The sequence below is a fragment of the Eulemur rufifrons genome, chromosome 16 (genome assembly GCF_041146395.1).
Source record: "Eulemur rufifrons isolate Redbay chromosome 16, OSU_ERuf_1, whole genome shotgun sequence".
NCBI lineage: Eukaryota > Metazoa > Chordata > Mammalia > Primates > Lemuridae > Eulemur > Eulemur rufifrons.
The window spans coordinates 73,432,010-73,457,214 of NC_090998.1; the positions used below are offsets into that span (position 1 = coordinate 73,432,010).

A 25,205-nucleotide genomic window follows, 5' to 3' on the forward strand; every position below is an offset into this window, starting at 1 on the left:
GTTTGATAAACAAAAATCTAAAAGTAGATGGTGCCAGTGGAAGGGGGAGAAGACAAAGACACACCCAAAGCATCGGGCTCTTGACTAGAGTCAAGAGATCGGAAGAGATGATGTCAAAGTTTAAAGCTGCCACATCTGGGAGAATGGCAACAAGGCTCCCTGAAATAAGAAACTCCCAAAAAAAGATCAGGTGTGGGAGTAGGAATAAGTTTCATTTTTCATATATTGCGTTTCAGAAACATTTGGGAGTAGGAAGGTAGAGGTATTTGGGTCTTGGCTGGAAAATTATCTCTGGAGATTTCAAGACCCAGAATCCAAAGTCATCTTCCAGAGATAGCTGGAGCTTGAAATGGATGCTGAACAATAGGTATGAACACATCTGACTGCATTACTAAATACAGAAGACACTCCCCTTTTAGTCCCTCACATAGCAGTTAGGCATTTACTTACCATCAAAGGAGTATTTTCACAGAGTTAATAAAAACAGGGAGATGGTATAAAGGATGAGGCTGCACACAGAGTAAATGCACTGGTCTCATATTTTCCCATGGGCAAAATTCTCCACTGTAATGAATATAATTTGAAAAGATGATTTGATTTTAAAAGATTAATATTAAAGCTAACGTCTTCTGCAGTGATTTATTTCATGATCATCTTCCTTCCAGTCTGGGAACTTCTGAGATAAGGACTGTGGAATTATGTCTTATGTAATTTTCTAATAAGGTATCTGGAAAATAGTAAATACTTAATATTGGTGGTAGGAATTTTGCAAACAGAGGTGTACTTTGTTATAGCTCTCCAACAGCACGAAGTTGCAGAGTACTACATAAGAGCATTCATGTGTACGTACATACCACTGAATTCTACTGTCGAAAACAGTCTGTGCTGCCAATGTGGAGGTGGATGCTTTCATTCATTTGAAATCCACAATTACTCACATGTAAATTAGCGGCAATGAAGACAATGTGAGAAATTCAGAATTAGTTTATCTTTCTAGTACTAGTGAGATTCTGTTTGTGTTTGTGATCTGTATGTGCCAATACTACAATTGTGTTATTTCCAGAAATAATTTGAAAAGGCATTTTCACTGACGACCAGCAAAAGTGGAGAGGGTATTGTCAATCTGTGGCATGTTCAGGATGTGAACAATCTCGGGCTTGTTCTTTAGCAAACATGCTTCAACACAGAGAAGGTGAAACAACACTGTAAATCTCAGGGCTGCACAGGTGAAAGAGGAGAAACACAATTTGGGTTCATACACTGGGTTGGACAATGAAACATCAGCTCTCCCTCTACTACCACCTACTGAAACAGACGTCCCAAGAAGATAACGTGAAGCTAATTCTTATTCTTCCTGATCCTCTCTCTTCCTATTTCCTTACTGTCCATGAAGACAAATGGTACGAAATTTCAGAGGAAAAGTCCAAGCTAGGATTAGAGGGAAGAATTTGGTTTACTTAAATCTATTTCACATGAAACACATCAGAGCTTCCCAAAACACACTATAATTACCTGGGAAACCTGTTAAAAATATAGACTTCTAGGTCCTCTCACAGAAATTCTGATTCTGTAAATATGGAGTGAGTCTGGGAATCTGTAATTCCCAAAGCCCCACCCACTCCCACAACTGATTCTAGTAACCAGCCAGGCTTGTGAACCAGGAACAAGAGACCACACTCAGACTTTGAAAATAATAGCAATGGCTTTCAGAGCACTTCAGAGTTTACAAAAACAGCCTTCACATAAACTATTTCGCTCCATTCTGACCAGTCAAGTGCTTGTCAATCATCCTATTTCACAGATGAGGAAAGTAAGTCATAAGCCTGTAGGTGTCAGATTGCAGTTCAGATGTCACAGCTGCCTCCACTACACCACTACATAAGCACCCAATTTCTGAGCACATGTGAACTCTAACCTGATCTTGGGTCTTGTCTCACAGAGTATTCATGCAACCAACCACGGTGTGCCCAAACAATTCTTGCACCTGTCCATAGTGCATAGAGACCCTCTGCATCCCATGTAACCACAATTCGCTATATAAGCACCAAAAAAAAAAAGCCATTTAAATGGAACTTTAAATAAATTTGTAGTAGAGCACACAGCTGGTAACACTCTAATTTCATTTTATAACATGTAATGAGAAATTATCCGAAGATGAAGGAAAAAAACAAAAATACCTTTCCAAACCCACTTCTGTAAAGAAAGCAATGTCTTTGCCCTCATTACTAACTTCTGTAACATTCTGCTGAATGTTAACTGCTTTATTTTTGTCTCAATGCATAATTTTAAGTTTCTGACTAATGTAACTTACCAGGATCCCAAAGAATAGGAAAGACCCCTTGTAATCAGGAAAGGGTGCCATGAGCATCGGGTGAGAGAGAACGAGAGTGACAGACTGTGTGTGTGTGTGCAAGTGAGGCAGGGGACTAAAATGTCTTCTGGTTTGGGGTGGGTTTCTAGTTTTCTGCCCATGTAGCTCTACATATTCCTCTGAGTATGACGATGGGCTGTGGCAGCAAAGGATGGCTCACATACTGGGAAACAAATTGCAGACATACCTGGAACACATTAGGGGAATCTCTAATGCTTTAGGGCAGGGAGCAGCAAATAGTCCACAGGACAAATCCAGCCCATGACCTGTTTCAGTATGAGTGACAAGCTAAGAATGGTTTTTACATTTTTAAATGATTGGAGAAAATCAGAACAATAATTTTTTGTGATGTGAAAAGTATAAGAATTTCAGATATCAGTGTCCATAAATAAAGTTTTATTGGAACACAGCCACATCCATTCATTTCATGTGTTGTCTACAGTTGATTTCACATTTTAAGGCAGAATTAAGCAGTTGTGACAAGAGACCATATGGCCCACAAAGCCTAAAATATTTACTATCTGCCTCTTCACAGAAAAAGTTTGTCAACCCCTGATTTAGGATGGGGGTGGGGGGAAATTATTAGGTTGCTTCCTGAAAATAGACTCTGATCTAGCCTTCGTTTGCTGACTATGAAATAAAATACTGAACTTAGAATTATATCAAATACATTTTCTTTGATATTGACCTATGAAGTACACCACGGTCTAGTCATCTCTGCCTGAGTGTCCCAATATTGAATTGAGACTATTCCTGTGGCTTCCTCTCCCAAAAGCGGGGGCAGGGAAGGGCTTCTGTACATCCATCTCATTAGAATGCTGAATGCATAAAGAGAGGCAGCCGAGCATGCTAACCCAGCAGAGCCCTCGGCTGTGTCTGAGCCCTCCTTTTATTGAGGAATAGGTAGCTTTACCCTGTGAACAAATATCTCAAGCACTGTTGCCATTTTCCCAGCATCAGTCTTCACAAATCAGAACTGCCGCTTGGAAAGCATAATTCGAAGTGGAGTGGCAGGAGCCGCTGCTCTCCCTTCCAGGGAAGCCAGGAGGGAAGCCCATCAGAGTCCAGACAGTTCTGGTCCATTATCCGCAACGTAATTTCTGCCATCTCTGAAGGCCACACAAATTATAAAGCATTTGCTACTGTTGTCACCAGTCAGCTAATTCGATTGTCAGACATTTCAAACCCCGTAATTTGAATGGGAAAGAGAGGAAGAGCCTTGTTCTAGTGAACTGCCTGTTGGACTATTCCATGTCACAGCTTGCGTGGGGGTGAGAATAAGAAAATATTCTCCGTTAGGAAATCAATGTTGGTAAATACTCTGGAAAGCCAAATAATAAGCATAATGCGTTACAATAAAAGTAACCAGAGTGGTTTATTATCAGCATTGCAAGTGCATATTCAATTGTGGCTTTATCACACACACTGATTGTTGGTCCATAGTATTTTATTCACATTTCAAATTACACATAATCCAGTCTCTTTCCCAGTGTTTTTACCAAAACCCTCTGTGAGTGACATTTTCAAGTTTCATAACATAACTAGTTCTCAGATTCCAAGGTAATGAAGAAGGTGCCTTTATACCAAAGAGCTCCATGAGCTTATTTCCCCCGTTGAAAATCTGAACATGCTTTAATGAGCCATTACACTAGTTTGAATTCCAGCTCCCCCAGGGACTGGCTGCATGTGTCTGGGTACAGCGCCTCAGTTCCCTGAGCCCCAGTCTCAACCTGAGAAAATGGGGTTAATATCACTACTGCAAATGATAATTTTGACTCAGTAAATTTATTAAAAATCAGGGAACTATACACTTAAAATGGGTCAATTTTATAATATATAAATGATTTCTCAGTAAAGTAAAAATTTTAATGTAAAAAATTGTAGTTAAAAGAAGGAGCCATCAACAAGAAACCATCAGGGAACAAAGCAAGATAGGACTGTCTGCAGGATGAAGAGTGCAACTGTAAGATACAGGAAGACGAGCTATTTGAAAAGGAGAGACCAGGGGAAGGTCAGAATAGCCGGATAAAGCTTGAGAGAAGAGGCGGGACTTCGGGGCTGTCCCATCTTTATGTTCTTTATGATTCACCAGTGGTCACAACCTATTTAAAATCAAATTCCCCTGACATCACAACTCCTCTCTTCTGTCCCACAAAATTAATCTCCTTTTCCTCTAGGCTATATTTTGGATAGGCTCTTGCTAATGCAATCATCACACTGCAAGGTAACTCTTTGTTTAAGAGTCTGATACTCATTGAACTGTGAGTTCCTGGAGCTCAGGGACTATGTATTTTGGCAGTCTTAGACCCTAAACTCAGCCCAAGGGCTCAAGAATTTTAAATAAACGAATGAATAAATGTTGCTTACTGAAAAAAGGGAAAAGAAAAAAGATGGTTTTGAAGAGTCATTAAAACATGTATACATATGTGAAAAATATGTGTGTATTAGCACAATGCCTTGCACATATCAAGTATTAGTTAATGATGGCTCTTTTTATTATTAACATGCCAGAACTATGCTACAGAAAGAAGTGTATTTTGAAGCAACTCTAGTCTAAAAAAAAAATGATGTTCAAATGCATGGAAAATAAGTAGACCTAATTTTAGATGAACCCCTGCCCTGTATCCAAGGCTTAAGGGCCCGGATATTGGCCAGACTTTAAAAGACCTCACAGAACTATCCACAATCCTTCATGTTCACAGTTAGCAGCAATTGCAATACTGAGTAGCAGTTGATGGGCTTACTGAGGATCCATTCCTCAAGATTCTGGTCTGAATAAGAAGAGAGGAAATGTATAAATTCCTGGACATACAACTACCAAGACTGAACCAGGAAGAAAGACAAAATCTGAACAGACCAATAACGAGTAACAAGATTGAATCAGCAATAAAAATTCTCCTAACAAAGAAAAGCCCAGGACCAGATGGCTTTACTGTTGAATTCTACAAAACTTATAAAGAAGAACAAATACCAATTCTTCCCAAACTATTCCAAAAAATTGAAGAGGACAGAATTCTTTCTCATTCTACAAGGCCAGCATTACCCTGATACCCCAACCGGACAAAGACACAACAACAATAAAAAATACTACAGGTCAATATTCCTAACGAATATACAGGTCATTAAATACGAAATGTCTGATTTCAAATCAAAAATGTAGCTTATTATATCTCAAACAAGAAGCAGAACAGTTAAGGTGTGAGCCTAAACTATCAACACAGTTTTGCCATCTTAACAGTAGCTTGTTTATGCCAGTAGCGAAGAAGCCGAGAGCCAGTGGTGATGAAATTGCGAAAGGCATTTTCCATAGCTTTTTGAGAACTGAATATTTTTCCTTGCAAGAAGTGGTCCAAAGCCTGGAATAAGTGTAGTCAGTTGGTGCAAGGTCTAGTGAATACAGTGGATGACAGAAAGTCTTCAAGTCCAGCTTCTGCAGTTTGAGCAGCGTTTTTTGTGCGACATGTGGTTGAGCATTATCTTGCAAGAGGATTGGCCTGTCTCTATTGACCAATCTCAGCTGCTTAATCGCAAGCACCCTCATCATTTTGTCCACCTGGTTGTAGTAGACATCCTCTGTAAAAGATTGACCAGGTTTCATGAAGCTGTAGTGCATGATACCAGTGCTGGACCACCGAACACACACCCTTGGCTTTTTTTGATGAATATTTGGTTTTGGACTGTGTTTTAGCACTTCATCTTTATCCAACCACTGTGAAGAATGCTTACAATTGTCAAAAAGAATCCATTTTTCATCACACACAACAATATGGTGTAGAAATGGTTCGCCTTTATGTTGTGATAGCAAAGAAAGGCAAGCTTCAAGACAATTTCTCTTCTGACACTTGTTTAATTCATGCAGTACCCATCTATCCACCTTCTCTACCTTTCTGATTTGTTTCAAACGATCCAATATTGTTGGAATAGTAATGTCAAACCTTGCTGCTAATTCACACATAGGCTGAGATGGATTCGCTTCCACTACAGCTTTCAGCTCATCGTTATCCACCTTGGTCTCAAGTCACCCACGTGGCTCATTTTCAAGATTAAAATCACCAGAACAGAACTTCTCAAACCATCAACATACTATGTGTTCATCAGCCACATCCTTCGCAAACACTTTGGTTGATATTTTGAGCTGTCTACACTGCATTGGTTCCATGATGGAACTCATATTTGAAAATAACACAAATTTTTTACTTATCCACGGTTTCACAAAAATTGCTCTAAAAAAATTTTAAAAGATAATCACAAGCCAAAACATGTGTTTGAAAGACTGAGGATGTGCCTAAACAATAAAAATAAAACAAGTGTCAAAGTGAAATGTCAGAGACATCAACTGTCAAACTTAGTACGTAAGGAAATCAGACATTTCAGATAATGCAAAAATTTTGCATCTAATAGATGCAAAAATTCTAACAAAATACTAGCAAGCCAAATCTAACAACACATCAAAAAGATAATACACCATGATCAGGTGGGATTTATCCCAGGGATGCAAGGATGGTTCAACATTTGTAATTCATTAAATGAAATACAGCACAGCAACAGAATGAAGGACAAAGATCATATAATCACCTCAATATACACAGAAAAAGCATTTGATAAAAATTCAACATCCCTTCCTGACAAAAACTCTCAACAATTTAGGAATAGAAGAAACATATCTCAACCTAATAAAAGCTATATATATATAAAACAAACCCACAACTAACATCATACTAGAAAGCTTTTATGAACTCCAGACTAGATCAGGAACTTCCACTATAATATCCTAGTAATTTATCCTTTCTTTGCAACGGTATATGCCACATTCATGGTACTGCTAAAATATCTTCCCAGAGAGATAGATCCATGAAATCAGGGCACCTCATAGCTTGCTCACTCACAGTGGATTCCTAGCACATAGGAGGAAGTCAATTTTAAATCTTTGATAAGTGTTACCGCATTACATTTAGTCTAAATGCAAACTACACCTATGAAATAACCTCAGTTCCTTCCTTCAATTTGGAGATATCCACAATTCTAAACTCAGAAAGTTATGTATCATCTGCAGTATTTGTATTTTGCTCTCCTGCTGCTTTGGCAAACATTGTCTCCACCACCAAAGCAGTCCATCAAAAGAAGCAACAGATGGCAAGACTTAGAACCAGCCAGCTTGATTTCCAAATCTTAAAAGAAAAAGTCCCCTGTATTTATTTTCAACAGTGTCTCACCTCAGTAACAAGGGAGGCACAATGACTGAAATCTTGTTAGAATTACAATGATTGAAGTGGGAAGGCTTCTGGCAAAAGGATTGAAAGTTTAAAGCTTTGGTGTGTGCTGGGATTTTCAACCTAAATCACAGCTGGGTATACTGAGCTGCTGCCAAGGATGGAGGCTGCATGTGAGTTCACCAACAGTTTACCTAGAGCAGAAGCTCTCAATTTGCAATCCCCAACCTCCATCCCTTTTTTCTTTTTTTTAGTATAAACATTAAGAGCACAAACTCTGGTACCAAAATGCCTGGTTTAAAATCTCTGCAACATGATGTATTAGCTATGGTATGCTGGGAAAATTACTTAGCCATTTAGCATCCAGTTTCCTCACTTGAAAATGGGAATAAAATAGCACCTATTTCACAGGTTTGTTGTGAGCGTAATTACATGTAAGGCACTTAGAGTAAGGGCTCAGTAAACACTAGCTATCCTTATTAGTAGACATATCTAGGGGCATAGGAACAGGTTTGGAGGAGAAGAGGTGGGAAACAGAACAGGGAAGACAGACACAAAAGTAATCTGCTATGTAATAATAATGACTGAGCACTCTCCACTGATTATCACAGGCCTCAGAAAAACCTGTTACTGCAGGTTAATCAGTCCCAGTCACACAGCTAGTATTAATAAATAGCTGCCCTGGACTTGAACCCAGACAGTTTTTCTCCAGAGATCAAGGCCTGACCTACTAAGTAATACTGTCTTCCATCTTCTCACCTTTCCCGTTGGGGAGTGATTTCTTGAGTTGTAAAGGAGAAAGTGAACCACAAGGATGTAAGAAATGAAAAGGAAGAAAGTATAAACAAAATAAGGCCAGACTCATCTGTTCTCTCCATTTAAACGAGGTAAAATGAGAGGCTTCCCTTTATCCTCCCTTCACAGTCATGAAAGAGCCTTTGTGGACACTTTGATTTCCAGAAGGCCACGTTGAAGTCAAAATCACTGTTAAAGACTTCAAAAGATTGACAGATCCTTCTCAATCCGGTAAGATCCAAATGTGACACAGAAATCATGGACATGAAATATGAGGAGGGGCATTAGGAACACAGGACTCACACCTCTGTCTACAGCAGCAAGACAAGCCAGCATGCTCTAGAGTCAGAAGGACCAGGATTCAAATCCCAGTTTGGCTCTGTAACATCAGAAAAGCAACTTTACCTCTCTGAGCATCACTTTTTTCATCTGTAAAATAGGGTTAAGGACATCTGCCTCTCCATGGATAAACCATTTTGACACAGTTTCTAAGAAGAAACAGGGGCACAGGCCCTCTTACACTGGCAGAGGTCTAAATTGGCTCAGTCTCAATGGAGGCAATCTGGTAATATCACTTTTTAATTTAAGAAACTTATATAGCACATAAAATGTACCAGGCACTGCACTAGGCACTTTACAAATATCACCGTATCCAATTCCTATGGTAGATTATTTGTCAGAATGGTGGCAAGGATTCCCTTCACTGTATCCTTGTCTTTGCAGAGTCCCCTCCTGCAGAGGCTCTGAGCTTGGCCACATGTTTTGCTTTGGTCAGTGGACAACAGCAAATGTGACATGAGCAGAAGCTTGAAAAGTGTGTGCGCTTTGCCTGCTCACGCTGCCCGATGGAACCCCGAGACCACCATGTGAAGAAGCCTGAGCAAGTCTCCTGGAGCATGAGAGATCACACGCCATCCCAAATGAGGTCCCTGAAGACCAACACATCTGTCAACCACCAGACATGTGAATGAGGCCATCCCACACCGTCCAGCTAGTGACCCACACAGACAACAGAAAGCCTGAGAGAATCCATCAGAGATCACTGGCCCGGCCCAGCTATGAAGAGCCATCTCACCAACACACAGACTTGTGGGCTAAGTAAAATGGTTATTGTTTTAAGCCACTACGTTTTGGGGTAATTTGTTATGCGACACAAACCAACTGATATACTCCTCATAATAATCCTACGAGGTAGCTACCGTTATTAACCTATTTTGCAAATGAGGCAACTAAGGCAAAGCAGGGTTAAGTTACATGCACAGCTTGTAAATGGCAGAGCCAAGATTCCACCCTGAGCAATCTGGCAACAGGTCTGTGCCCCCAACCCCTACACTATAAGGCTCTACGTACCAAAAATAAAAGTATTCATATCACTTGATCCGGAAATTCCACTGTAATTTATCATACAGATACACGTGCACACATATAAAACCATGTATGTATAAGATTATTCACTGCAGCACTGTTGATAAGACCAAAATACCAGAAACAACCAATTCTAGTACAGGCATATCTCATTTTACTACACTTCACAGATACTGCATTTTTTTACTAATTGGAGGTTTGTGGCAACCCTGTGTCCAGAAAGTCTACCTGCACCATTTTTCCAATAGCATGTGCTCACTTCGTGTCTCTGGGTCACATTTTGGTAATTCTTGCAATATTTCAAACTTTTTCATTATTACATCTGTTACAGTGATTTGCGATCAGTGATCTTTGATGATACTACTGTAATTGTTTTGGGGCACATGAACCATGCCCATATAAGATGGTGAACTTAATAAATGTCATGTGTGTTCTAAGTCCTCTGCCAACGAGGACTGTTCCTCTATCTCTCTTTCTTTGGGCCTCTCTATTCCCTGAGACACAACAATATTGAAATTAGGCCAATAAATTACCCTACAATGGCCTCTTAGTGTTTAAGTGAAAGGAAGACTTGTACATCTATCACTTTAAATCAAAAGCTAAAAATGATTAAGCTTAGTAAGGAAGGCATGTCAAAAGCTGAGACAGCCTGACAGCTAACCATCCTGTGCCAAACAGTTTGCCAAGTTGTAAATGCGAAGGAAAAGTTCTTGAAGGAAATTAAAAGTGTTACTCCAATGAACACACGAATGATAAGAAAGAGAAACAGCCTTATTGCTGACATGGAGAATGCTTTAGTGGTCTAGTTGGAAGATCAAACCAACTACAACATTCCCTTGCTGATCTAGAGCAAGGCCCCAACTCTCTCCTGAGTTAGGAGAGAGGTGAAGACGCTGCAGAAGAAAAATCTGAAGATGGCAGAGGTCGGTTCATGAGGTTTAAGGACAGAAACCATCTCTATAACATGAAAATGCAGGATGAAGCAGCAAGTTATCCAGAAGATGTAACTAATTGATAAGATAATTGATGTAGCTAATCTAAACAACAGATTTACAATGTAGATGAAACACCATTCTATTGGAAGAAGATGCCATCTAGGACTTACACAGTTAAAGACAAGAAGTCAATATCTGGCTTCAAAGCTTCAAAGGACAGGCTGACTCTCTTGTGGAGCTAATGCAGCTGGTGTAAGTTGAAGCCAATGCTAATTTGCCATTCTGAAAATCACAGGGCCCTTAAGAATTATGCTAAATCGAGTCTGCCTGTGCTCTATAAATGGCCCAACAAAGCCTGGATGACAGCACATCTGTTTATACCATGGTTTACTGAACATTTTAAGCCCCTTGTTGAGATCTACTGCTCAGAAAAAAAGGTTCCTTTCAAAATATTACTGCTCACTGACAATACACTCAGTCACCCAAGAGCTCTGATGGAAATGTACAAGGAGATTAATGTTGTTTTCATGCCTGTGAACACAACATCCATTCTGCAGCCCATGGATCAAGGAGTAATTTCAACTTTCAGTTCTTATTTTAAGAAATACTCATACAGTTCGTAAGGCTACAGCTGAAATAAATAGTGATTCCTCTGATGGATCTGGGCAACGTAAATTGAAAACCTAGAAAGGATTTACCATTCTAGATGCCATTAAGAACACTCGGGATTCATGGGAGGTCAAAATATCAACAATAACAGGATGCTGGAAGAAGCTGATTCCAACTCTCATGGATGACTTTGAGGGATTCAAGACGTCAGGGGACAAAGTAACTACAGATGTGTTAGAAATAGTAAGAGAACCAGAATTAGAGGTGGAGTCAGAAAATGTGACTGAATTGCCACAATCTCATTGATAAAACTTGACTGGAAGAGTTGTTGTTTTTTATGGATGAGCAAAGAAAGTGGTTTCTTGAGATAGAATCTACTCCTGGTGAAGATGCCATGAACACTGTTGAAATGACAACAAAGGATTTAGAATTTCACACAAACTCAGTTGATAAAGCAGTGGCAGGGTTTGAGAGGATTGACTCCAATTTTAAAAGAAATTCTACTGCGGGTAAACTGCTATCAAACAGCATTGCATGCTACAGAGAAATCTCTTGTGGAAGGAGGAGTTAACTGACACAACCAACTTCACTGCTGTCTTAAGAAATTGCCACAGCCACCCCAACCTCCAGCAACCACCACCCTGATCAGTCAGCAGCTATCAACATTGAGGCAGACCCTGCATAAGCAAAAAGATTACAACCCATTGAAAACTCAGATGATTGTTAGCACTTTTTAGCAATAAAGTGTTTTTAATTAAGGCATCAACAGTATTTTATAGACATAATGCAATTGTACACTTAACAGACTACAGTGTATTGTAAACATAACTTTTATAGGCACTGGAAACTAAAAAATTTGTGTGATTCACTTTATTTTGATATTTACTTTATTGTGGTGGTCTGGAACCAAACCTGCACTATCTCCAAGGTACACCTATATACCCACATAAAGGTTTCCCATATACATCTATAAAAAGACCTGGTAGATTTATAAACACTGATCTTATTGTATAAGGGAAAACGGCAAGATGGAGAAGAGTGTACACATATGTACCATTTGTGTGTAAATAAAGAAAAGGAAAAGTATGAATATATAACTGCTTATATATACATAGATTATTTCTGTAAGGACACAGAAATGGATTTAACATCAATTACTTCTGGGGAAGGGAACCAGCTGGCTGGGCAACAGAATAGGAAGGATAATTTTCACTGTAAACCTTTTTATATCGCTTGAATTTTACATTGTGTAAATGCACCACCTATTAATTTTCAACTTAAAAGGTTCTTATGAAAATGAAGGGAGACAGTAGATGCCTGGCACAAAGATAGCAATCAATAAATACTAGCTACTATTATAATTATTTTTCCACAATTGCTTTCTAACACTTTCTAACATAAATAATTTTTTAAAGCAACCAATCCTCTGAAACTCCTAGCTTTGCATAGGAAAGAGCTCATTTTGGATTTAAAATGAAGAACAATTTTGAAATGCAGTATGAAATGAAAAAATAAAGAAAGAACAAAACATTAACTAGTTTTGTGAAGAGGTAAAAGAAGACTCCCCCATGCGGTTTCTCCGGTGCTCATGACAGGAAGTTCAAAGCACTTGGCAGCCCGGTAATACACCATGTCAGCCTCTTGCTTTAGTCCATTTAGGTTGTCACAACAAAATATCATAGACTAGGTAGCTTTTAAACAACAAAAATGCATCTCTCGCAGTTCTGGAGGCTGGGAAGCCCAAGATCAAGGCCCTAGATCAAGCCCAAGATCAAGCCCAAGATCAAGGAAGATACAGTGTCTGATGAGGGTCCACTTCCTGGTTCATAGATGGTGTCATTCTGTGTCCTCACATTGTGGAGGGGTCAAGGCAGCTCCCCGAGGCCTCCTTTATGTGGGCACTAATCCCATTCGTGAGGCTTCTGCCTTCATGACCTAATGACCTCCCAAAGGCCTCATCCTTTAATATAATCACCTTGGGAGTTAAAATTTCAACATATGAATTTGGGGGTGGGGGAGACACATTCAGACCATAGCATCTCTCTTCAGAGAAACCCAATTACTGGACATCTTCTGTGCTCCTACTTTGAACGTTCCCTATGTACCTTCTCTTCCATTCAAGGACACCAAATGAAAGTAATTAATTTTGATTCTAATAGTGTGTCTGCTCGCTCTCTTTCTGCAGTTACTGATACCACAGTTGAAGGGTTGCCACACGCATCTGCCAGACTGCCAAATTATCTGCTTCTCCAGAACCAGAAATGGTCTGGGACAGGAACAAAAGGTCTGTAGGCAGCAGAGTGTAATGGCATAAGCCAGGGCTTTGGAGACTGGCAAACCTGGATACAAATCCCAGATCCAACACTCAGCTGAGCAGCCTAGAGCAACACACTCACCCTTTCTGAGCTTATCTCACCTGTAAAATGGTAACAGCAGTTACTATTTCACAGTATTCTTTTAAATACACGTTTCACAGTACTAGGTACACAGTAAATGTTCACTTAACGTTAGCTATTTTCATTATCTTTGGGTTACTACAACTAAGGCCCAACCACCATCTTTTCTTCACACACACACACACACACACACACACTGCCCCCCACAACAATTAGCAACCTTAGGTGTTCATAAGAGAACTCCTATCTCTCCCTTACTCTCACATCAGCAAGCTCAGTTGACTCCATCTCCAAAACACATCCTCTCTCTACCTCTCTCCAGCACCTGCACATACAGGTGGTCTCCCTTTTCCACTATCATCCACATTCCATAATCCATTCTACACAGCCAAGGTGACCTTCAAAAATGCAAATCAAATTACATCATTCTATTTCTCTTCTTAAAATCCTCTAAATAGCATCCCTATGCATTCAGGCTAAAATCCAAATTTCCTACCATGGCCAACAAGGCCCTGTAAGGCTTGGCCCCTGCCTATCTCTCCGCTCCCTACATACTCCACTCTACTCCAGCCCTGGTGTCCTCCGTTCCTGCCTCCAAGCGTTTGCATCCAAGCTCCTTAATGTGGAACCCTCTTTCCCTGAACCTTCACATAGCTGACTTCCTTTCCTCACGTAGTTCATAGTTCAAATGTCAACCCCTCAAAAATGTCCTCCCTGATTGCCCCAAAGGCTTCCCTCTCCGACCCATGCCCCATTACATTATCCTGCTTTATTTTCTTCCCAGTACTCATCGTTATCTAAAATTGTATTATTTGTATATTTGTTTACTACTTTACTAATTTCTCAACAAGAATGCAGCCTCCAAGAGAACAAGGCTCTTGGCTGTCATGCTCCGCACTATACTCCTAAAGCTTAGAACAGAACCTACACATAATAGGTGCTTAATAGATGTCTTACAGGAGTGAGAGTGGTGGAGTTCAAAATGCAGATTGCTGAGCTCCAGCCCCAGAGTTCTGATTCAATGGGTCTGAAGTGGAGCCCAGGAATCTGCATTTCCAGCAAGCATCTATCTCTTTCATCCTAAGGCAGGCAGTAGGCAAATCACATTTTGAGATACTCTGTGGTCAACGTCCTGCATCTCCTACTTTGATCCTCCCCCTTACACACCCTTAGACCTACAGATACCATCCCAGCTGCTTTCCCTAATGACCCTGATGGCACTGAGGGTAAAAGGAGTTTGCTGACCCCTGAATCTGGAGTTCCAACAAGTAACCCCACCACCACCAGTTTCCATTTCCCCTGCTCCACCAATGCCAGGTGTGCCTACCTAGCTGGTCAGCTTGGCTGGAATCCTGTTCTCACCAGAAACACCTGAGCAAATCTGGACTCGCTCCAAAGGTAAGCCAGGTAAATTTCCATGTCAACTCACTGATGGACTAGAAGCAGCTGGGGCCGAATCGTACTTGCTCAACAACCCCTCCAAACACCCTACACCTCCCCAACACATATACGGAAGACTTAATTCTGGCACCACCAGCAAAAAGGCCAGAGTTCCCTTTGAAGCAACCCAGCAGCTAAGAGGCAGAATCTCTGAAAGGGCCACTCAGGTGACCAAAGCAATAGGCACATAACCTACCTTACAACAAGCCAACCCCGAATTCCAAGCAGAGAAATACATGGGCGCTGGAGGGAACGAGTCTTATTCTGTTTTTTCCATTTCTTCTCAGCCTTATCTCTTCAGAAAATACCGACCCACCCTTTCCTGAGCGCCTAATCTGTCATCAGGGTTGGCCTCAGGAGGTCAGGAGGAATGTGGAGGGCACCTAGTAGGATTTCCTTAAGTTTCCCCTACCTCTACCCTTCTACACTATTAAATGCCGAGAGCCTGTATTTGATTAAAGCAGGCTCCATTCCCAGAGGTAGAATCCAAACGGCACACTAAGACTGATAACTTACGAAGTCACCAACGCCTTCGGGCACATTAGCTCCCCCCAGACAGGTAAGCTCTAGCTGCACTAGGGCCTGCGCGCTCTCTGAGGCTGACATTAAGCAGCACCGATCTCCCAGGCCGTCCCTTAGGTGAAATAAACCATACAGTTGAGCCTGTTTGTTTTTCGTTTTCCCACTGAGAGCTCCGGCTTGAGCGCAGGGCCCCTGACACCTGCCGGTAAAGCAGCAGCAGCAGCAGCAGCAGCACCCGAGGGCGCCCCCAGCCAGAGCCGCGCGCGGGGAGCGGGCCCCGGGAACTTCGCGCCATTCCCGTCGGCGGGCGGCGGGCGACTCCCCGGGCCGCGGGAGACCCGCGTCTTCAACCGCCGTAGGCGAGGAGAGCGCACCACCACCCCGACCCACACGCACGCCCCGCCTGTCGCCCACCCGACCCCGACCTGGGGCTTGCCCCTGCCCTTCGCCCCGCTTTGGGGTGTGCGCCGAGGGAGCCCAACTGACGCCCGGCAAAGTTTACGAGGCTCCCGAGGACTGAGCCGGGAAATGAGCAAAGCGGGCGTCAGGGGCACGGGGGAGAGGGGTCCGCCAGAAGCCGGAGGCGGGAGCGCCGGGAGTAGCCCCCCGGGTGGCGCAGGCGCGGGCAGCGGGCCCCGACGTGTCGGCGCTGCCGCGGGGAGAGCCCCCCACGGCGTCCCTGCCCCTCCCGCGCCGTCCCAGGGGTGCCCCGCTCCCGCCGACGTGCGGCCCCGTCTAGCCTTCGCCCTTCCCGCCCGCCTCCCGGACAAGCCTCTCCCGCCGGCCCGCACTCTCCACGCGCCCCTAGCGCCTCAGGGCGACGGCGCACTCACCCTCCGCATGGTGCCGGGGCCGTCCGGGCCGCGCTTGGCGACGCAGGCGCGAGACGGGCGCGAGACGGGCAGGGCGGACGGCGGCGCTCAGCCGGCCCGGAGCTCCGCACCGCCCCCGCCCGCACACGCGTGCGCCGCGGCCGCTGAGCCGGCAGGCGGGCGGGGCGGGGGTGCGCGGGCCGCGGGGTCCCCAGGGCCTGCCGGGGCTGCGGGTGCGGCTCGGGGCCAGTCCGGGACGTGCAGAGTTCGCGGACCCCCGGCCTGGGGCCCTTCCCCCCGCGTCCCGGCGGGCCCGCCTTCTCGGGCCGCTTCGCCCTCTCCTCCTGCTGCTCGAGTTCCCGCCTGACCCAGGGCGGACCAGGTCCCCGGTGCCTGCCTGAGGCCCCCAGCGCTGAGCCGAAAAGGTTAGAGCTGGACGCTGGGTCCCACACTGCCGGGAGCCAAGTTTAAAGAGCAGGAGGGGATTGGCGGAGAGCTGAGGTGGGAATTCTCACCCCCTTAAAAGTACTTTTTTTTTTTTAAATTTCAGAGTATTACCGGGGTACAAATGTTTAGGTTACATCTATTGCCTTTGCCCCGCCCAAGTCAGAGCTGCAAGGGTGTCCGTCCCCCAAACGGTTCACATATATAGAACTCAGGAACATCATCAAGAAAAAAAGTACTTTTGTTCTCCCCACTGGATGCGAGGGAGGCCCGCTAATGTCCCTTTCTACTGTTCAGATTCTCCAATTGTCTTTTGCAAGTCCTGATCATTCATAAACCTTTTGGGGGGAGGGGTAGGATGAGAGTTAAGAGTGGGAAACGGGGTCAACCCAGGGCTGGAACAAAGACAACCTAGTGGAACAGAGACAGCCTGGTGTCATTCAGGCAAAGGAGCTCAGCAGGGGAAGTGGACGTCCAAAACCCACAAGTCTTCCTGGCAAAGCCCTGCGTGCAAAGCTTTCTCTTAACAAACGGCCTCCCCACCTTCACCCCAACTTCTCCAAACAACACGGGAAGCCCATCTCCAAATGCTAATGCTTCTGGGGAAAAGATGGGGGGGAGCGAGGAGGGAATATATTCTTCCTGATCATGAAAACGCTATGCACCCCTGACCCAGGAGAATGCAGGATCTAAATCCACAGGAACAGACAGGATGGAATGATGCGTGAGGGCCTTCCAGGAAAAAACCTATTTTTTCTCTATTCTGCTTGGACTGCTGAACAAAGTAAATCAAATAGCACAGAATTCAAGGTAGCCTGAATTCAGAAGAAAAATATCCCTTGTTTGTCAAAGGATCCTTTGAAAAGCATCCAAGGACGCGTGTGTTTTCAAAGCCAGCTGTGACAGGTAAGCAAGCACGCAGCAGTAGGAATGCAAAAACTTGTGCTGAGTAAAGGCTTCTGATGAATGTTTCAGCTTTTACATTGCCTGGCTGCCAATTATTCTGGTAGATCACCACTTATCACCACTGTCAAAGAAATACCTTTACAATTTTCTAACGTTGATAGTCAGCAGCCCTCTATAGAAACCATAATATTACACAGACTAAATATCTTAATGATCTAAAGGATAAAAACATTTTGTCTGGATTTCTCCTTGGTGTCTATCAGCACAGATAAAAGGAGGGGTGACTGATGTATTAGGGAGGAAAGTAAAGACAATTAATGATGCCTGCTACCTCCTTTCCATCTTTACTTTCTCTTATGATCTGCACACAATGGGTTTTTTCCTCCCTTAATATGAATCTCTTTAAATTGGTCTTGGATATTTTGCCTCTGGGGAAATAACAATTTTAGAAAGTGTGCTTACTTACGAACCATGTGCTTTACCTGTGTTATCATTTCAATCCACGCAACCAGATGAAGTACTGTGATGGTACAGTTTTTCATAGGGGGATACTCAGGCTCAGAGAGGGTAGGTAGTTTGCCCAATTTTGCCCAGCTTGTTAGTCACACAGCCCAGATTTCAACTCCGACAGTCTGACACGAGGCCCACTCACTTAATCTCCACCCTTTACTGCCTTTCTGTGCTCTGTTTCATATAAAAGGTGTGGCAGTAGAAAGGTGTTACTGGAAGTAGGTGAGCTCTTGTTACAGATCAGATTAGTTACATGCCATCTCTGGGCCTTAGTTTCCTCATCTGTAAAATAAGAACTTGCACAAAATAGATGCATTAAACGCCTGTCCAGAACTAAAGTGCAAGATATAGAGTGCTATTGTGTGAGTATTTCTTGCTCAGCATTGTGAGAAATCTTAACCTGGAGGTACAATGTTAGCAACTTCATTGGTTTGTATAATACCACAGCCCCTTGTTTTTAACACTGCTTGTGCTGCTTTCTACAACACTACCTCTTTCTCCTCCTTCTAATTAACATTCTTTGCTTTGTGAACACAATATCTAACAATTAATGTTAATTTTTTACTAAACTTGAGTAAGACTCCTGGTGTTGGGGGGATCACTTTCAGTTAAATAATTCTTAGAGTGATCTTTAAGCATTAGTTAGCCTGAATAATTTTTAAACTCCCTTCAGAAACCAAGACAATTATTCGTCTGTACCAAATAAATGACAACACATCAGCTGCTAATGGAACACAATTGCACTGCCCATCTACGGAAATCCTCGTGTTTCCAATGCTATCATTAACTAACTTGAAGAACCAATTTGAAGCAAAAGTAAATTGAATCAGATTTTCCTTTTTTTTTTTTTTTCCGGGGGGGGCGGGCAGTGGGAAAGATCTTTGTTACTTTCATATGTTTAAAGAATCTTGAAAGTGTTTTAATGATAGAGCTGTCTGTTTCATATTATCACATCTCTATTAGCCTTCTAAGCTCAGAAATATTGTTTCTTTGAAAACCACCTAATAATTGAGAACACAGTATTTTTTTCCTTTTTTTTTCCTTTTCTCTTAATTGTGTAACATCTCCACCAGTCACAAACAGTATTAATATTCAGCCCTCTTGATCTTCAGGCTGGAACCATAAGTGTCCATCTTAAATTTAGTAGGAAGTGTACTAGCATCAGGAAGTCAACCTAACTTCTTTCACTGGTTATCAATGTAGATAGGCACTGGATATAAAATTGAGCAAAAAGGAACCAATTTATAATTTCACATAAAGAGTGAAACAGAAATGAATAATTTATTCTGCTTTTTGTAGATAAGAAATGTTACCAATTAGCATAATTTCTTACCAGTCTGTCATCCTCCATTTAGAAATGCATCTCAGTAATGAAATATTGTTTTTCTTTGCCGTGTTCCTAAATTAGAATCCTTCAGAAGGTGTCTATTAAATACCTACTAAGTGGGGGAAGCATCCATTATTGGTTAATCCATCCATATTTCCCTGAAACAGATCAAGAATAATTTCAAGGAAACATCTATCACGATTACATATATTGACCACTTTATATGTCCCAAGTGCTGTGACAAGACATTTTACGTGTCTCAGTCTGTTTCATCCTCACAAAACTCTACAAGACAGTTGTTAGTATCTCCTCCATGTGATAAATTAAGAAACTAAGATTTATCAATATGAAACAACTTACCAAAGTTTTCGTGGCTAATAAGTGACACAGATCTAACCCAAAGCTGTTTGACTCCAGAGCCTAAGAGATTAACCAATGACAGGTGGATGCTTATATATCAACAAACTGTTCTCTCTCTGGAATTTCTTCAAAGCAGTGGAAATGTGAGCCAAGAATTTTATATCCGGTAAACCTGACTTTCAAGTATGTATACTAGACTAGAATAGAGTTAGTTAAGACAGGGTTCTTAAAGAAGACGAGTCCTTCACTTGCAAAAATACATGATTTGAGTTAGAAGAGTGAAGAATATGGCCGGGTGCGGTGGCTCATGCCTGTAATCCTAGCACTCTGGAAGGCCAAGGTGGGAGGATATCTTGAGCTCAGGAGTTGGAGACCAGCCTGAGGAAGAGTGAGACCCCGTCTCTACTAAAAATAGAAAAAGTAGCTGGGTGCAGTGGTGCCCATCTGTAGTCCCAGCTACTTGGGAGGCTGAGGTAGGAGGATCGCTTGAGCCCGGGAGTTTGAGGTTGCAGTGAGCTATCATGACACCATTGCACTCTAGCCCGGTGACAGAGCAAGACTTTGCCTCATTAAAAAAAAAAAAAAAAAAAAAAAAGGTAGATTGAAGAATAGTCTTCATAGGGGATGGCAGACTGAGCAACATAGAGGTGGTGACAGTAAAGAGACCATTCTTAGGAAATCCTGGGACATGTGGCTTTTAAATTTTTTTATTGATTTTTTTATTGCACTATCATAGTCACTCAAAGATATTCTGAGTCATTTATTTTGCTGTAGAAGGTCTGCATGGTTGCTATGCTATTTCTTTTCCTCTTGCCATTGTCAAGGACTATTCAACTTAGCCACAGTTTGCAAGCTGGGAGCTGGGCATTCCATTCATCTTTTTCTTTTTTTCTTTGTGTGTATGTGTTTGTGTGGCCTGAAGATGCAGAGGTGGGATGAGGAAGAGCTTACCTGGAGCTGTGTTTAGCCTTTGTCAGAGGGATTTGGTTCTATTCATTCCTCTGAGGTTCTGTGCCAGAGTTCACTCCTTAATGGATATTTAGAAAGACAAAATCCACGGACACTGTCATTCCTAGTACTATTAATATTTATATATTAATTTCTATACTCCTTTCTAATCTGTGTCCAAATGCATGTTCATCTGCAATCTGTTTATGTAGCTATCTCTCCTGCTAGACTCTGAGCTACTTTAAAGAAAGGGCTCTCTGAATAATTCTTAGATCTCTAGGGCCTAGCACAGAATAGATGTGCTCAATACATGTTGAATACATGAATGAATGATGCTCAAACCATATTGTATTCTGCTATTTTCCCTTAATAGTTTCCTACATTTTTGCATAGTCTTAATAATTACCTTTATTGGCTGCTTAATATGCACATCTCATTGATATCATTTAACCATCCCCTCAGGTTGCCATATGAGTTGTTGCTTCTCTTGTGAAACTCTCTTGTGAGTTAGTAAGTAGGGACATGACTTCAAATTAAGAAAGATCTGGAGGATGGTAATGTGATCGTGGTAGATTAAATGGTCTGGAGGTAGAGAGATGAGTTTGGAGACTAATCTCAGTTGCACAAAATGGAGCTGATTAAGTAACCAACGCCAAGACTAAGATAGTGGTTGTAGAAATGGAAAGTGAGAAACAAGTTCTACATACACTGCCAAAGCTGGAAAGATATAATCATGGATTTGCCCCATTTAAGATTAAATATATGACAGACAGTGGGGACATTGTCCTCTAATGGGGGAGCATTATTTAGCACCAGAGACAGGTCCTGAGTTATCAGGTAGGGGTTCTGGGAGTATACGGCCATTATTGCCATCAATGATGGTGCCTTTTAATAAATAACATTTATTGAGCATATGTTCAATGAAAGCTTTACATACATTGACAAATTTAATTCTCATAAGGAAACATGCACAGAAAAATTGCATGATGTCACCCAGAGTCATACAGATAGCAAGTGGCAGAGCTAAGTTCTGAGTCCAGTTAGTCCGGCTCCAAAATCCATTACACCATACTGGAAAGGACAGTTATGATTAAGTATGCCAAATGCTGTCACAGACAAGCACATAGAGGTATATCTGAAGTATGCGATAGAGGACAAGGAAGGGAGGAGTATTCTGGGAAAGCTTCCCAGAGAGGAGAACATTGGAACTAAGTTCTGAAAGATGAATGAAATTTAACTAGAGTCCAAATGACCAATAGGCTACCTGAAACCACGTGTTGAGCAGAGTTCCAAAGTCCAATCTAGGCTCAGCGAAAAACCTCCTGTGATCAATTAGCAAATGAGGTAGAGAATGATGGGAAACCTGAAGCTAGGGAGATAGGTGAGCGGTGGGCCAAATAATGAAGGATCTTGAATGTAAGGAAAGAAGTTTAGACATTTGTTCCTAAAAGCATTTTTTATAAAGCAAGACCTGACAATAGGATAAAATTTGCATTTTAGAAAAATCATCAGGGTCAAGACAGCAGAGTAAAACATGATCACAGATTCTCCTTTTTCTAATAACTAATATAATGAACAAAAACTAGCTCAGAGAGAGGACAACAAACTCATTCTATGTAAGGTAGGAAGGGGGCCAAGGAGACTTCATCTACACTATATAACAGTTACAAAAAGATCTGGTTGGAGCTACCCCTATGAAAGATGAGTGAGATGAAAAGAAATTACATAGTGACCACGTAAATGTGGCACAGTCAAAAAAGTGTGAGGTAGGGAGGAAGGAAGATAAGGTACGAACTATGAAGAAACCAGTCTGGAAGAAAACACAACCCCAAGAAACAAGAGCCCCAGGTAGTGCTTTGTACTATAAAGACCTTAAGAATATGAACCTGGGAAAATAAGACCTGAAAACTGAGATGAAAAAATGACTAAGGGAGAACAGAAAAGAGATTTCAGAGCTAAAGAAATGAATCAAAAACTGAAACAATGCCATTATAGACCTAATACATAAATTAGAAATGCCAAATAACAGGAAAGGCATTATTGAAAATTGAATTATTGGCATGGATAAAAGGCTTGAGATAATTATGGCGAATACAAGGGGAAAACACAGAGGGAGTAAAGCAATTAGGGAGAAGATAATAAGAAGATAATAAGAAAACCAAGAGATAATCAAACATAGGGATAATTGGTGTCCCTAATTGATGTAGAGAATCCAATACATGCAACGAAATATGCATTCAGACACACAACACAGGAACATTTTTCCTAAAATGAAGAACTGAAGCTGCAGAGGAAAATTTATACTGTATGCCAGGGAAAAACTACTTTGAACAGGCATCAAGCTATAGCCTGGTTAAATTACTAATTTTCAAAGGCAAATAATTATTTAGACATCTGGGCAGAAAAGGCAAATCATCCCTGGGGCTGGGAGGAGGGGCGGAATCAAGCTGGAAATAAACATTTCTAAACAACCTCAACTGCAGGAAGACAATGAACTGATGTCAGCAGAGCTTGGAAAGAGATTAGAAGTATGACCTAAAAATATTGCACCTAGCCACCGGCAGATATTCTCCTGCATGAAAGAATCAGGAAGTTAAAACACATGTGAATCTTTCTAAAAAAAAAAAAAAAAAAAAAAAATCCAGCCAATCAGGGCAGGAGATGAATATTAAAAAAAAAAAAAAAAGAATTCAGGAAGAGAAGACACCAAAGTAAGAGGTAATTGGTACTGATAGTAGCAGTTCAGCTATTTAAATACAGAACTAAGACCAAACAACGGATGGAATTCTAGCTGTGGAACAAAATGAAAATGTTACAAAGCCTGACAAAGTGAAAATATAGAAAGATTTTAAAAATCAGGAGGTGGGAGAAGGAGAGTGGGAGAAAGTGTGAGTGCTAATTACTTCATCTTTCACCTGCAGGGAACCAATTGAGATCATCTAAAATTGAAACCTAAGTCAAAAGAAATACTTCAACCTCCTAATGATTCTTCATGTTTTTCTTAATTTGCCCCAGCAGGGGTGGGGAACCTTTGGCCTCAAGGCCACAGGTGGCCCTCCAGATCCTCAAGGGCAGCCCCTCAACCGAATCCAAACTTCACTTGTAAAATTTGGATTCAGTCAAAAGACCACACTCAAGGACCCAGCAGGCTGCATGTGGCCCCAGGGCTGCAGGTTCCCCACCCCACAAGTCAGAACTTCTCCCATGGTGGAAAAAAAAAGTTATCTGAAATTGAATTACTTCAGTTTAATTATAGTTTTTTTTCTTCTCTTAAAGTAAAAACAAACTTAAATTCAATGGTTTAATTAAAAGAACCTTTGTAGTCATAACATGATTTCTCCTCTCTCCCCACCCCCATTTTCTACATTGACATATAATAGACTTCTTGAATTATGTGAACACTCATTATTTCTAGGTGGTGAGATTTTGAGAAATGTGCTGCTTTTCTTTTTTGTACTTTTCTGTGTTGCTTAAATTTTTTGGTAAGGAACAGATACCATTTTTATTTAAAAATAATTACTTTTTTTATCATAATGGATATGGCTGTTCTATATGATTTGACATGGAAAAATGTCCATGATATATTGCCGAGTGAAAAGGTTGGTTTCAAAATTGCATCTGCGGTATAATCTTATTTAGGTAAAACTCACATACCATACATGCTTTTATATTCATTTAAAAATCTAGAAAGACAAACACCAAACTGATAAACTAGTTATCACGAAGTAGCAAAGACGCACAAAACACAAATGTTATTAAGGTGAACACCTTTGCAACCACCACCCAAGTCAATGAATATAAACTTGCCAGATGAGGAAAATAAAAAAGAGATGTGCCCATCCTTTTTCCTTGCCACACAAGTAAACATTAGGCTGACTTTTATAGTGCCAATTTCCTTACATTTCTTTGTAGTGTTATCACTCAAGGATGCCTTTCTAGATGTCTTAATCCATTTAAAAATAAGTTGAGTGAGGCCACAGTAGCGTTTGCCTGTAGACCCACATATTATACTCAAGAGGCTAAGGTGGGAGGATCATTTGAGCCCAGGAGTTTGAGGCCAGCCTGGTCAAAATAGTGAGTTCCTCTTCTCTAAAAAAAAAAAAAAAAAAAAAAAATTAGTAATAAATAAAAATAATTTGATATGTTAACTCTCTTTTAATCTGTGGGTTTCTCTTCCTCTCTTTTCTTTTCCTGTGTCTGTCCAGTTTCCTACAGTCTGGATTTTGCTGCTTGCACATTTATTTATTGTCCACTT

General features: G+C 41.5%; 1 protein-coding gene across 1 annotated transcript in view; it reads right to left on the reverse strand.

Annotated features, from left to right (window-relative positions):
* The window catches only part of TMCC3 (transmembrane and coiled-coil domain family 3), a 268,149-nt gene extending 251,653 nt beyond the window's left edge, over positions 1 to 16,496 (reverse strand). Inside the window, exon 1 of the mRNA XM_069490485.1 lies at positions 16,477 to 16,496. Coding sequence (XP_069346586.1) covers positions 16,477 to 16,485 — 9 coding nt within the window. The 5' untranslated portion in view covers positions 16,486 to 16,496. The remainder of the gene's footprint in view (positions 1 to 16,476) is intronic.
* Positions 16,497 to 25,205: the final 8,709 nt, after the last annotated feature.